Genomic DNA, 13,068 nt, shown 5'->3' with positions numbered 1-13,068 from the left:
AAAAGGATTTTTAAATGAGACTGCTGGAAATTCAGATGCTCAGAATCAGAAGAATTATTTGAATACACTTGGACAAACACTGTCTTCAGATAAGCTTATTATAACTGCATAAGTGTACTTTAAAAAAAATTCTAGCCAAGCTGTACATAAAGTGTGGATATCAGCTAGCTGGGGGGGAACCCTATTATTTTTAGAGGAAGAATGCAACTTCTTTATCCCTTTTTATAATCATACTTATTTGAATGTAGAAATTATAAACAATTATTGAAGAGCTATATGAAGAACTAAGCAAATGCAGTAAATAAATAAGCAGCATGTTTTCCTGAACTCCTACAAGTTACCTGAGTGTAGAAGTACAGGCAGTCCCCGGGTTACGTACAAGATAGGGACTGCAGGTTTGTTCTTAAGTTGAATCTGTATGTAAGTCGGAACTGGCATCCAGATTCAGCCGCTGAATCTGGACACCAGTTCTGACTTACATACAGATTCAACTTAAGAACCCCAGGCGTCCCCAAGTCAGCTGCTGCTGAAACTGATCAGCAGCTGATTCCAGGAAGCCCGGGGCAGAGCAACTCGGGCTTCCTGTAGTCAGCGCTGGTCAGTTTCAGCAGCAGCTAACTTGGGGACGCCTGGGGTAGAGCAGCTCGGGTGCTGCTGGGTTGGTCCAGTAGCGCGGCCGCTCCTCGGCGCTACTGGACCAACCCAGCAGCACCCCAGCTGCTCTGCCCAAGGCGTCCTGATTCAGCCACTGCTGAAACTGATCAGCAGTGGCTGAATCAGGACTCCTGGGGCTGAGCAGCTGGGGTGCTGCCGAGTTGGTCCAGTAGCGCCAAGGAGCGGTGCTGCGAGACCAACCGGCAGCGCCCCACCTGCTCTACCACAGGCCCCGGGCTTTGCTCCACTTCTCCCTGGTCTGCTGGGGGGGGGGGCACTAGCTGCGTCCCCCCCCCCACCCAGCAGACCAGGGAGACGCGGAGCAAAGCGACAGAGGACCCGGGCCGGACCGCAACGCTTCCAGCTGATCCTTGAAGTGGCCGCGGGTCCGGCCCCGGGTCCTCCGCCGCTTTGCTCCCCGTTTCCCTGGTCTGCTGGCTCCCGCAGCAGACCAGGGAGACGGGGAGCAGCTTTTCTCGGCCCGGAGGAGGCGGGCGGCGGGACCAGGCATCCCGCCGCTCGAGTCCTCCGGGGCGAGAAAATCCCCGTTCGTAACTGCGGATCCGACATAAGTCGGATCCGCGTAACTCGGGGACTACCTGTACTTTAATACAAGTTATTTATAAAAGCTGAATCCTTTGTTCTGCTTACTTGTTCTCGGGCATTTCATCAGTAAAGCTGCTGAGTAACAAGGGAATCAGTTTGTGGAAGTAAGAATATCTATCCCGCAGGTGCAATAGCCATTCTCCAACAACACCTGTAACAGCTTGCCGTACCTAGGAAGGTGACAGAAACAACAGATTGCAAAATTTGCTATAATTCTAGAGTATGAAGTGAAGAACTTTGAAAACAAAAGCCTTAGAGCAGTGGTCATCAACCAGAAGATCAGGATTTACTGGTAGATCTTGGAGCCTCTGAGAGGTGATCCTGACTGGTTTGTTAAGGAAGCTATCAAGCGCTGGCACTTCAGTTGCCCCTCCACCTGCTGTCATGCTGTTCCTGCCCTCTGTCTTGGAGGTGCCCTCTTAGGAGCCTCTTGCTTGCTGTGTAGGGTGTGGGAGGGAGAAGAGACAGGGTGCTGATGTCAGGGTGTTCTTCCTCCCTCCACTCCCGTACTAGGAATGTTAAATTTAGTTCAATCAACTAATTGACTAGTGGATGGACTAGTCGATTAGTGGATAAGAGGGGGAGCTGCAGCAGAGTTAGCTCCCAGCTCCAGAAGCTCTTAATATATTTAAAATAGCACTTAATATATTTAAAAGGGGACTAGGAGCAAGGCAAGACAGCTGATTCCCGGCTCATGCTGGGTCTCCTTGCTGCAGTCCAGCCTTTTTACATTTAAGGCTGGTGTGCAGCGGCAGTATCTGACGCGAGCTGGGCAGCTGATTCCCAATTTGCACCCTGTCCCAGACACTGTGCCTCTGCTTTTTAAATGTATTAAGAGCCCGCTGGCTCGCACCAGATCCCTACTGCTGCGGTTCTGATTTTTAAATGTATTAAGACCTGGCAGGCTCTTTAGTACATTTAAAAAGCAGAGGCACAGTGTCTGGGACAGGGCATAAACCAGGAATCAGCTGTCTTGGCTCGCGCTGGGTCCCCCCTTTGAGCTTCAGCCTTTTAAATGTATTAAGAGCCTTCCAGCTCTTAATACATTTTAAATGCAGAGCCACAGCAGGATTAGCTCCCGGGACTGGGAGCTAACCCTGGTGCGGCTCCCCCTCTTATCAACGAATCAACTAGTCGATGGAAAATCCATCTGATTCCTGGCTTGCACCTGGTCCCTGCTACCCTGTCCCCCACAGAGATGGTGCTGGGAGGTGGGGAATAGGGATGTTAAATATCAGTTAACTGAATAGTCAAGTAACCTTATGTATTCTGATCTGTTAGTCGACTATTCTATAGTCCTCAGGGGTGGGGTTGGCAGCCAGTGCGCTCCGGCCCCACTCCCAAGGAGCCCCCTGTCACTTTGCGCTGCTGCTTCTGTATTAGAGGCAGTATTGCAGGGTGCCAGGCAGGAGCTGATCCACGAAGGGAGCCAGTTTAAAAGCCAGCTCCCCTTGCAGACTGGCTGCCTGTCCCCCAACTCCCACTGTGGACAGGGGCTGTTGCCATATCAGAAGCAGCAGCACGGTGTAAGTGTCTGAGCTCCTGGATCCAGCATGAGACAGAACTGAGCCTGTGCTGCCTTTCCACCTACCTCCTAATAATAGTTTAAATGCAAAGTCACAGAAGGGATAGATCCAAGCCAGGACTGAGACAGGCTGCTGGCCAGCCTGCTAAAAAAATGTACTGGCAGGTTGGATGAGGGAAAAGGCATGTAGTCTATAGCATTAACCGATAAGCTTTTGCTTATCGGTTAATCGACTACACTATTACATCCCTAGGGCGGAAAACCAGCTTTTAAACTGGCTGCCCCCTCAAGCTCCTGATAGAGGCAGCAAGCGGGCAGAAAGCGACTAGTCGACTACCCAATAAGCTTTTGTTTATTAAATAATCAACTAGCTGCTTACATACCTATTATGTACCCTATCTCCACATGGAGAAAAAGGGATGGAAGCAGCTTGGCAATGAAAATCTCTGTTACTCTCACTCATTGTGAGAATCACACACACACACACACACACACACACACACACACACACACACACACACACACACACACACACACACACACACACACACACACACACACACACACACACACACACCCCAACCCAACACATACATGAGCTGTTGTTAATTTTTTACTGCTTGCAAAGTGTGTTATTTTTGGTTTTTGACTGGTGTGTGCATTTCATCATTTTCATTTAACTCTTATGCTTAAATTGAATTCTTTGAGTAGTGAGTTCTAAAATGCCTAACCGGTCATGACTGAGGTAATTATCCCTATGGCAATTGCTGCTCCTGGACATGACTAGCATGTCTCTGCAGCCCCTGAGGGAGGCAGAGCAGGGGGTCTCCACATACTGTCTTTGCTTGCAGGCACCGCTCCTGTAGCTCTCATTGAACAGTGATGGGGAACTGTGGTCAGTAGAAGCTGTGGGGCCAGTGCCTGCAGACGAGGTGCAGCACATGGCACCATGGAGCCACTGCTGCACATGCCAGCTGCTTTCAGGAGTGGTGGAGGACCAGGGCAGGAGTAAGCCTGCTTTAACCCCACTGCTCCACCACCCAGAAGCCATCAGTCAAGTAGTGCCCAGCCAGAGCCTGTATCCTGAATCCCTGTCCCAGTCCTGAATCCCCTCCTGCACCCAACGTCCTGCCCCAGAAGTGAGTCCCCCTGTATCCAAAACTCCTTCCTAGTGCTTGCACCCTGAACCACCTCCTGGACCCCAATCCCTTGCCCTGGGCTAAACCCAGAGCCCCTCCCACACTCTGAACCCTTTGGCCCAAGATCAGAGCCTGCACCCCAACCCCCTACCCCAGCCTGGTCAAAGTGAATGAGGCTCAGGGAGGAAGAGGGATGGAGTGAGCAGAGTCAGGCCTCCAAGAAGGTATGGAGCAGGGGCAGGGCCTCAGAGAAGGGGCAGGAAGGAAGTGGGGCAAGGTTAGTTGGGTTTGAGGTAGATCTTACATTGCACTTAAACTGAAAAAGTGATCTTGTGGTTAAAAAGATTGGAGACCACTGCTTTAGAGTAAACTTTAGTGAAGTGTCTAGAAGAGCCATTTATCAAACGTATTTACAAAAACAACAACAACAATACAAATAATGAACTGTCATAAAAGACAAGTAAGCTTTGAGGGTGGGGGGGAAATCAGGCAAACTACAGCAGTAGACTGCCTATATTTCCAGAGGATCATTATCTTAGCCCATCATTCCCAGAAGGAGAGCTCCAACATACAGTATTTCCATTTAAATGGTGGACAAATTCGGACTCATTCTAAATCACAGTAGTTCTTGGAGGAAGTACCTTATGGAATAAGGAAAAAATCAAGGCATCCTCTGCTAATTTTTTTTTTAAAATAACAATATTCAGTGCATTTTAAGCAAGGCTCTCTCTCAAAGATTACCACTTGTGATATAGATATGATATATTATAGATTTTATGAGACTCCATTTAACCTAAAATGTTTGTGTTCCCCCACCCTGAGATAATATTCTTCATAGGCACTCAGTCCTGCTAGCTGGCCCAATTCAGTAAGTACTTAACTTTATGTACATGAATAATCACATTAAAAGTCAATGGAACCAATCATATGCTTAAATGTGTACATAAGTGTTTTGCTGGATCAGGCCAGAATGCTCAGTCCTTTGCTATATCAAACCCTAAGATTGCAAGGAGAACATAAACGCTATTACTCAATTCTGTCAACCAACACTTTAGATTTTCTAGTTTACTTGGTCTTCAAAGTTCCTATTTCCTATCTACTGATACTATTGTGTTCAGGAATTATTGCAAATCCCTTTAATTTTACAAAGATTTTTTTCAGCCCCTGGAGAGTCTGTCGGAGACTAAAATGTAGACACCATGTAGATTCAAGGAGGAGTCCTTCATAAAACACAGCAAAGAGTTTTCAATTATACACATATTACTAAGGGTCAAAGAACTAATGGACCAGAATTCTAGAAGTATTTAGGCACTGAACCTCAACAAAAACCTGGCCCCAAGAGAAGTCTTCAAAATTAGGTAACAAGGGGTAGTATAGACTGGAACACAATCCAGAACTTCTGATACTAGTCTACATGCCCTTCCGCAAAAAGTTTAGTATTACAAGTACATGCCGTCCTCCTTCATTTTTTATTCTCTCTCCTTGATGGCCAATTTTTACTTGGTCAATTTTGTACATTAACATACAAACACTTTAATTCAGCTGAAGATAGGAACACAATTTAACGCATGTCGTAAAAAGTTATTACATTATTTTTATCCCTAAAGTATGTTAATGAAGATGGGGCACAATCTGGACAAAAGAAAGTAGAATTACCTGAGGAATCTCATCAAAAAGTCGCTGGGCCAGATGAGAGAGAACATCGTCTACAGATTTTCCATTGCCAAACTCTATCACTGTTCCTGTGGCCTGAATCACAGCAACACGGACTCTGAAGTGCTGGTGTGAAATTGTTTGCATTAAGGGTTTTATCAAAAATTCTGACTGCATATGAAAGTGTTCTGTAACAGGAGAAAAAAAGAAAGGTCAGCTCTGCCCTTACATGTATGCATACTACACTAGACCAGTGTTTCTTAAATTATGTTCCGCGGAACACTAGTGTTCCGTGAACAACTCACAGATGTGTCGCAACCTCTTTGATTTTGTTACTTCTTTATTTTTGTCTTTTTTTGTTTGACAATTTTCTTCAAAAAAAAATTGTCAAGGTATTCCGCATAAAAAAATATTATTGTTTGGTGTGCCATGGCCTCAAAAAGTTTAAGAAACACTGCACTAGACCTTGGGCAAACTTCACCCAGCATTTAGGTACTGTCTTGGGGACATGGATCTGATTTATATCACTGTGTTTATGTATACATATGGTCCCATTTGGTATAATGGTTAGACTGGAATAGTAGCACATTTCGCTGCCAGTCCCATGACCATCCCAACTCCCTGCTCCTTTTCCAGCTTGTTTCCTGTAATCCTATCCCTTCTACCCTGCTCTCTACTCCCCCATCCCGTTAGGATGGCCAGGTGCTGTCCACATACCTGCAACTCCTCCAGCCAGGTGCCCTGCACTCAGAGTTCCATCTCCAATTCACCTGCTTCATCCTCAGGGCCACTTTGAATGCTCCCTGCCTTCCCTCACCATCGCCCCCCTCCCCACTTCTCGCCAGGCCCGAGCGCAGGACCCTGTGCACCTGCAGCTGGCAAGCCACTCCCGGAGCCCTTCCCCGAGTCCCACCTGGCATAGCCCTGGCGCTGGCGGCCGCACACCTGCAGCTTTCACGCTTGACCTCGGGGTAGGGGTCGAGGAGGGTGGCCTGCAGGATGCGGATGACCTCGGGCAGGTAAGGGGCCAGAGCGGTGCCGCAGAGCTCCAGCAGGAGGCCCAAGAGCTGGATGAGGGCCAGGCGCAGCTCCTCGCAGGGCTCGTGCACCTGTCCCTGCGGCGGGCAGAGGCGCTGGGCCAGGGCCGGCAGCAGGCAGGGCAGGGCCTCGGCGGGCCGGGCGCCGCGGCTCAGGCCGTGGCAGGTGAGCTGGACGGCCAGCTCCCGGCAGCGCTCGGCCGGATCCCCCACCAGGCACCTCACCAGCGGCCGCAGCAGCTGCTTGGCGAAGACCTCCTGCAGCACCAGGGCCGAGAGCGGCCGCTCCTGCACCTCGGCCCGGATGGCCCGCAGCGCCCGCAGCCGCGCATCCCGGCCGGGCTCCTGCAGGCCGCTCAGGTGCCGGGCCAGCCCCTGCGCCACCTCGGCGGCCCGCCGTTGGTCACCCAGAGCCCCGTCCTCCGCCATGCGGGATCGTCGCTAGGGAGGCCGCCCGCGGCGCCCCGTTACTAAGGACTCTGCACGCCTCGCGGCCGCTTTCACGACACCTACTCAGACGCTTTACGGCACTGTTGACGGGCGAGAAACTTTATTGGCAGGCTCCGCTGCCGACAGCGACACTAGGGGCGGGGCGGGGCGGGGCTCGCTCAGCCAATCCGTCCCACGTTGACGCTTCCAGAGTGACAGAGTTCTATGGAGGGGCGGGGTTCAGTGGTGAGAGTGCACAGCTGGCTGTTTCACACTGCTGGGTTTGCACTAGTGTAGTGATTAACCCATAAGCCAAAGCCTATAGGTTAATGCTATAGATTACAGGCATTTCCCTCCCCCCCCCACCTTTGCCAGTAAATTTTTTAGCAGGCTGGCCAGCAGTCCAGCTCAGCTCTGGTTCATGCTGGTCTAGAACCTACCCCTGGTGTGGCTCTGCATTTAAGTGTATTAGGAGCCAGGTGGGCAGACAGCTCAGCTACTGCTGGGTCCAGGAGCTCAGACTCCCCCTTAGACAGAGACTGTTCCCACCCCAAGCTGCTGCCTCTTTCTGAGAGGGAGCAGCACAGGGTGACAGGCAGCTGGTCTAGGAGGGGCGCTGGTTTTTAAACTGGCTCCCCTGCTGGACCAGCTTCTGCCTGGCAACTTGCACTGCTGCTTCTGATACACTGGCTACTGGCCATGCCACTGGGGACTATAGAATAGTTGACTAACTGATAAGAATTCATGAGGTTACTCGACGATTCAATGAACCGATATTTAGGATAATAGAATCATAGAGCTGAAAGAGACCTCAGGAGGTCATCAAGTCCAGCACCCTGCCCAAGGTAGGTCCAATCCCAACTAACATCCCTAGTTTAATTTCCATGGGGTCTTGGGCCAGTCATTCTGCATCTCCCCTCCCTCAGGTTTCCCATGCATTTACCGGTGCCAACACCATTTACAATGCCCTTGCTGATCCTGACTCGGCGCAGCACTCGCTGGCGCCTATTATTCTGTCTCCTGGGTGAAGAGTTTGCTTTGAGTTCATATTCACCAGTGATCAGAGTGCAACACTGTGATTGCGTAGCGTAAGTACATGTTGAAGGGGGCAGTCCCAAAAAAATAAGCTTGAATGGGAATTTAAAAACCCAGAGTGCTGCTCTTTGCTTTGTCATATAATCACCCTATCTTTGACGGAAGAGCTTGTCAAAGTGTAGCGAATCATTAAATTGGGGGTATTGATATTCGTTCTCCCCGTCTGCATCCCCCTCTGTCTGCTTGCTGGTTCTTGGCCAGTCCTATCTCCTGAAAGGCATTGCTGCTTTAAATGTTAAAAAGAACCCCCATGGAACTTTTGGAGCCTCACGAAACTTTGCAAGGTGATGTTGATGAATGTCAGAGTGTTTAAAATTGCCTACAAATTGTTAGTCCCAATCCTGTGATTAGCCCTATGGGGATGATCCAAGTGCAGATTCAGGGCCTTTTTTGTATCCTTGTATAGCAATGATTGCACAGTGCTTTGAAGATGTAAAGTGTTAATTAAAGTTGAAGGCTACATTCTTTAGAAATTGGGTGTGTAATAATAGGTATCTAAATCCATAATCTCTCAGAGATCTGGGCTTCCTTCAGTTGCATACTGCATTCAAAAGCAGCAGTGCGGATGACACTAAGCTAGGGGGAGAGGTAGATACACTGGAGGGCAGGGATAGGGTCCAGAGTGACCTAGACAGATTAGAAGTTTGGGCCAAAAGAAATCTGATGAGGTTCAACAAAGACAAGTGTAGAGTACTGCACTTGGGACAGAGGAATCCCAACCATTCTTACAGGCTGGGGATCAACTGGCTAAGTAGCAGTTCTGCAGAAAAGGACCTGAGGATTACAGTGGATGAGAAGCTGCATATGAGTCAACAATGTGCCCTTGTAGCCAAGAAGGCTAATGGCATATTGGGGTGCATTAGGAGGAGCACTGCCAGCAGATCCAGAGAAGTGATTATTCCCCTTTATTGGGCTCTGGTGAGGCCACATCTGGAGTACTGTGTCCAGTTCTGGGCCCCGCAGGATAGAAAGGATGTGGATGCATTGAAAAAGGTCCAGTGGAGGGCGACCAAAATGATTAGGGGGCTGGAGCGCATGACCTATAAGGAAAGCCTGAAGGATTTGGGTTTGTTTAGTCTGCAGAAGAGGGGATTTGATAGCAGCCTTCAACTTCCTGCAGGGAGGTTCCAAAGAGGATGGAGAAAGGCTGTTCTCAGTAGTGATGGATGGCAGAACAAGGAGCAATGGGCTCAAGTTACAGTGGGGGTGGTGTGAGTTGGATATTAGGAAAAACTATTTATCTAGGAGTGAGGTGAAGTCCTGGAATGAGTTATCTAGGGAGGTGGTGGAATCTCAATCCCCCCTCACTCTTTTCTTCCGCAGACTAAACACACCCAAAACCTTCAGTCTCTCCTATCACTTTCGTCGCCCTCCCCTGGATCCTCTCCAATGTGTCCACATCCTTTCTATAATGGGGGGCCCAGAACTGGACACAATATTCTAGATGTGGCCTCACTTCCGTCCCAAGTGCAGGACTCTACACTTGTCCTTGTTGAACCTCATCAGATTTCTTCTGGCCCAATCTTCTAATCTGTTTAGGTCACTCTGGATCCTATCCCTGCACTCCAGTGTATTTACCTCTCCCCCTAGCTTAGTGTCATCTGCCAACTTGTGAGGGTGCAATCCATCCCCTCATCCAGGTCATTAATAAAGATGTTGAACAAAACCAGTCCAAGAATAAATCCTTGGGGCACTCCGCTAAAAACCGACTGACAACCTGACATCGAGCTGTTGATCACTACCCATTGGGCCTAACAGTCTAGCCAGCTTTCTATCCATTTTACAGTCCATTTATCTAATCCATATTCCTTTAACTTGCTGGCAAGAATATTGTGTGTGACCGTATCAAAAGCTTTGCTAAAGTCAAGGTATATCACATCCACTGACTTTCCCATATCTACAGAGCCAGTTACCTCATCATAGAAGCTAATCAGATTGGTCAGGCACGATTTGCCCTTCATGAATCCATATTGACTATTCCTGATCACTTTCCTCTCTTCCAAATGCTTCAAAATGGTTTCCTTGAGGATCTCCTCCATGTTTTTTCCAGGGACTGAGATAAGGCTGACAGGTCTGTAGTTCCCTGGATTGTCCTTCTTCCCTTTTTTAAAGATGGGTACTTCATTTGCCTTTTTCCAATCTTCCGGGATCTCTCCTGATCTCCAAGAGTTTTCAAAGATAATGGCCAAAGACTCCATGATGACACTTGCCAGCTCCCTCAGTACCCTCAGATGCATTAAATCTGGACCCATGGATTTGTGTATGTTTAGCTTTTTTAAATAGTTCCAAACTTGTTCTTTCCCCACCAAGGGCTGTCCACCTCTTTCCCATACTGCATTGCCTAGTGCATTTGTCTAGGAGCTGACCTTGTCCGTAAAGACAGAGACAAAGAAAGCATTGAATACTTCAGCTTTTCCCATATCATCTGTCACTAGGTTACCTCTCTCATCCAGTAAGGGCCCCACACCCTCTCTGATCACCCTCGTATTGCTAACATGCCTGTAGAAACCTGTCTTGTTATCCTTCACATACCTTGCTAGCTGCAATTCCAGTTATGCTTTTGCCTTCCTGATAACTGTCCTGCATTCTTGAGCAATATATTTATAGTCCTCCCTAGTCATCCATCCAAGTTTCCCCTTCTTGTAAGCTTCCTTTTTGTGTTTAAGCTCACCAAGGATGTCCCCAGTAAGCCAATCTGGTCGCCTAACATATTTGCTTTTCTTGTTGCGCATTGGGATGGTTTCTTCCCGTGCCTTTAATTCTTTAAAATACTGCCAGCTCTCCTGGACTCCTTTCCCCTTCATGTAAGCATCCCAGGGAATCCTGTCCATCAGTTCTCTGAAGGAGTCAAAGTCTGCTCTTCTGAAGTCCAGGGTGTGTATTTTGCTTTCTTCCTTTGGTCAGGATCCTGAAATCTACCATCTCATATCACTGCTTCCCAGGTTGTCACGCACCTCTACTTCCCCTACTAGTTCCTCCCTGTTTGTGAGCAGCAGGTCAAGCTGAGCATGGCCCCATGTCAGTTCCTTCAGCACTTGTACTAAGAAGTTATCCCTAACATTCTCCAAAAACTTCCTGGATTGTCTGTGTACAGCTGTATTGGTCTCCCAATAGATGTCAGGGTGATTAAAGTCGCCCATGAGAACCAGGGCCTGCGATCTGGAAGCGTCTCTCAGTTGTCCGAAGAAAGCCTTGTCTACCTCATCCACCTGATCTGGCGGTCTATAGCAGACTCCAACCAGAGCATCACCCCTGTTGCTTCAACGTCTAGACTCTCTGCTGTCTTTTCTCCCTCTAAATACTGGAGCTCTGAGCAATCATAGTGCTCTCTTACATACAATGCAACTCCTTCTCCTTTTATCCCCCGACTGTTGTTCCTGAACAGTTTATACCCTTCCATGACAGTGCTCCAGTCATGCGAGTCATCCCACCAAGTCTCCGTTATTCCAATCAAATCATCTGATACCTTGTGGCATCAAGTCCCACAAGTTAATTACATGTTAGATAAAAGTACATCTTTTTATCTTTTTAAATGTTTTGAATTTGTTTTGCTGAATGTCTCCTCATTCTTGTAAACAGAATAGAGGATGTAAATAGAAACACTTGATTATTTTCCCTTTATCATTCATTATTTTATACCTCAGTCATATTCCCTCTTTTCATTTTCTAAAGTAAACAGTCCTCATTTTCAGTTTCTTCTTATGTAGCAATAATTCCTTTTCACTTTTTTTTTTACTATCTCTGCATCACTTTCTACCTTTTTGAAGATGGTGTAGTCACAGTAAGAACATGACATCAATATTTTTAATATTAGTGTCTCTCTCATTCTTTATGATGCATCGTGCTTGTCTGACCACATGGCTGTCTACGCTGCCCCTGTTTTGCACAAAAAATATGCAGAAGAGGTGAAGCTTGGAAAATTGCCGTGCCTCATTTGCGCAGGAGGCTTTTGTGCAAGAGCCGTTCTTCCGCATTTTTTTCAGGAAAAGAGCAGCTCTTGCTCAAGAGGGGGTTTTTGCACAAAAATGGAGCCTAATTAATTATGCACATGAGACATGGTGATATTCAACGCTTTGCCTCATTTGCATATTTTTTTGCGCAAAATGGGGGCAGTATAGACATAGCCCTACTGTACATTGTGTAGATATGGTACTGTGGTCAACTAGATAATTTTCCTGATGGGTTTCAATTCATTTAGAACCTAGCAATTGTTATGAGTAATTAAAGTTATTCTTTTCAAATTATCTTGAATTTACTGACACTGAATTTCATCTGCAATTACACTGCTTATTTTCCTAGTTTTCTTTGGACTTTCTGGAGTTCTTTAGAGTCTTGTCTACTTTTGACTAGCTTAAATAATGTTTGTGTTATTTTCCATTTTTTCCACTTAATTGTTGTCCCATTTTTTCTAAACCATTAATGGGTTTATTAGACACTAGCTGTCCTAGTTTATATTTTTAAGATATCATTTTATTACCTTTTACCCTGTTATTATTTAGGGTATATCTATACCAGGAAAATGGAGGTGTGTAAGAAAATATGTTCACTCACATGTTTGCCCTCTCCCACTTGCCCCCCAAAAGCCTAGGAAATTACATTGCATGTGCTGAAAGTTACCAAATCTGGTCTTTGGGGAACCATATGGTCAGTCTGTGTAGGAGACAGAGCTTTCTTAGGGGCTGGACTGAGAGGCTATGTCAACACTACAAGGTTTTTGCGCAAAAATGCTGATTTTTGCGCAAAAACCGGTGGAGCGTCTACACTTCAAGTGCTATTTTGCGCAAAAAAAAAAAAATTACAGTAAATCAACAGGACAGAGGGCTTTTGCCAGTAGAGTTATTCCTCTCCCCACGAGGAATAACTCCTTTTTGCACTACAGCTCTTGCGCAAAAGGCATGTATGTGTGCTCTGCAGGGATTTCTTGCTCAAA

The 13,068-nt window shown here is 47.3% G+C and overlaps 1 protein-coding gene across 1 annotated transcript in view; it reads right to left on the bottom strand.

The window, feature by feature from the left end:
* DNAAF5 (dynein axonemal assembly factor 5) overlaps nt 1–7,117 on the bottom strand; it is a 62,678-nt gene extending 55,561 nt beyond the window's left edge. Inside the window, exons 1-3 of the mRNA XM_075899536.2 lie at nt 6,491–7,117; nt 5,581–5,765; nt 1,306–1,430 (exon numbers count right to left, since the gene is read on the bottom strand). Of these exons, the coding sequence (XP_075755651.2) occupies nt 1,306–1,430; nt 5,581–5,765; nt 6,491–7,043 (863 nt within the window). The 5' untranslated portion in view covers nt 7,044–7,117. The remainder of the gene's footprint in view (nt 1–1,305; nt 1,431–5,580; nt 5,766–6,490) is intronic.
* Nucleotides 7,118–13,068: the final 5,951 nt, after the last annotated feature.

Source organism: Pelodiscus sinensis, chromosome 15 (assembly GCF_052426305.1).
Source record: "Pelodiscus sinensis isolate ZL-2025 chromosome 15, ASM5242630v1, whole genome shotgun sequence".
Taxonomy (NCBI): Eukaryota; Metazoa; Chordata; order Testudines; family Trionychidae; genus Pelodiscus; species Pelodiscus sinensis.
The sequence above is the reverse complement of the archived record's forward strand: the minus strand, read 5'-3'. Positions and strand labels throughout refer to the sequence as shown.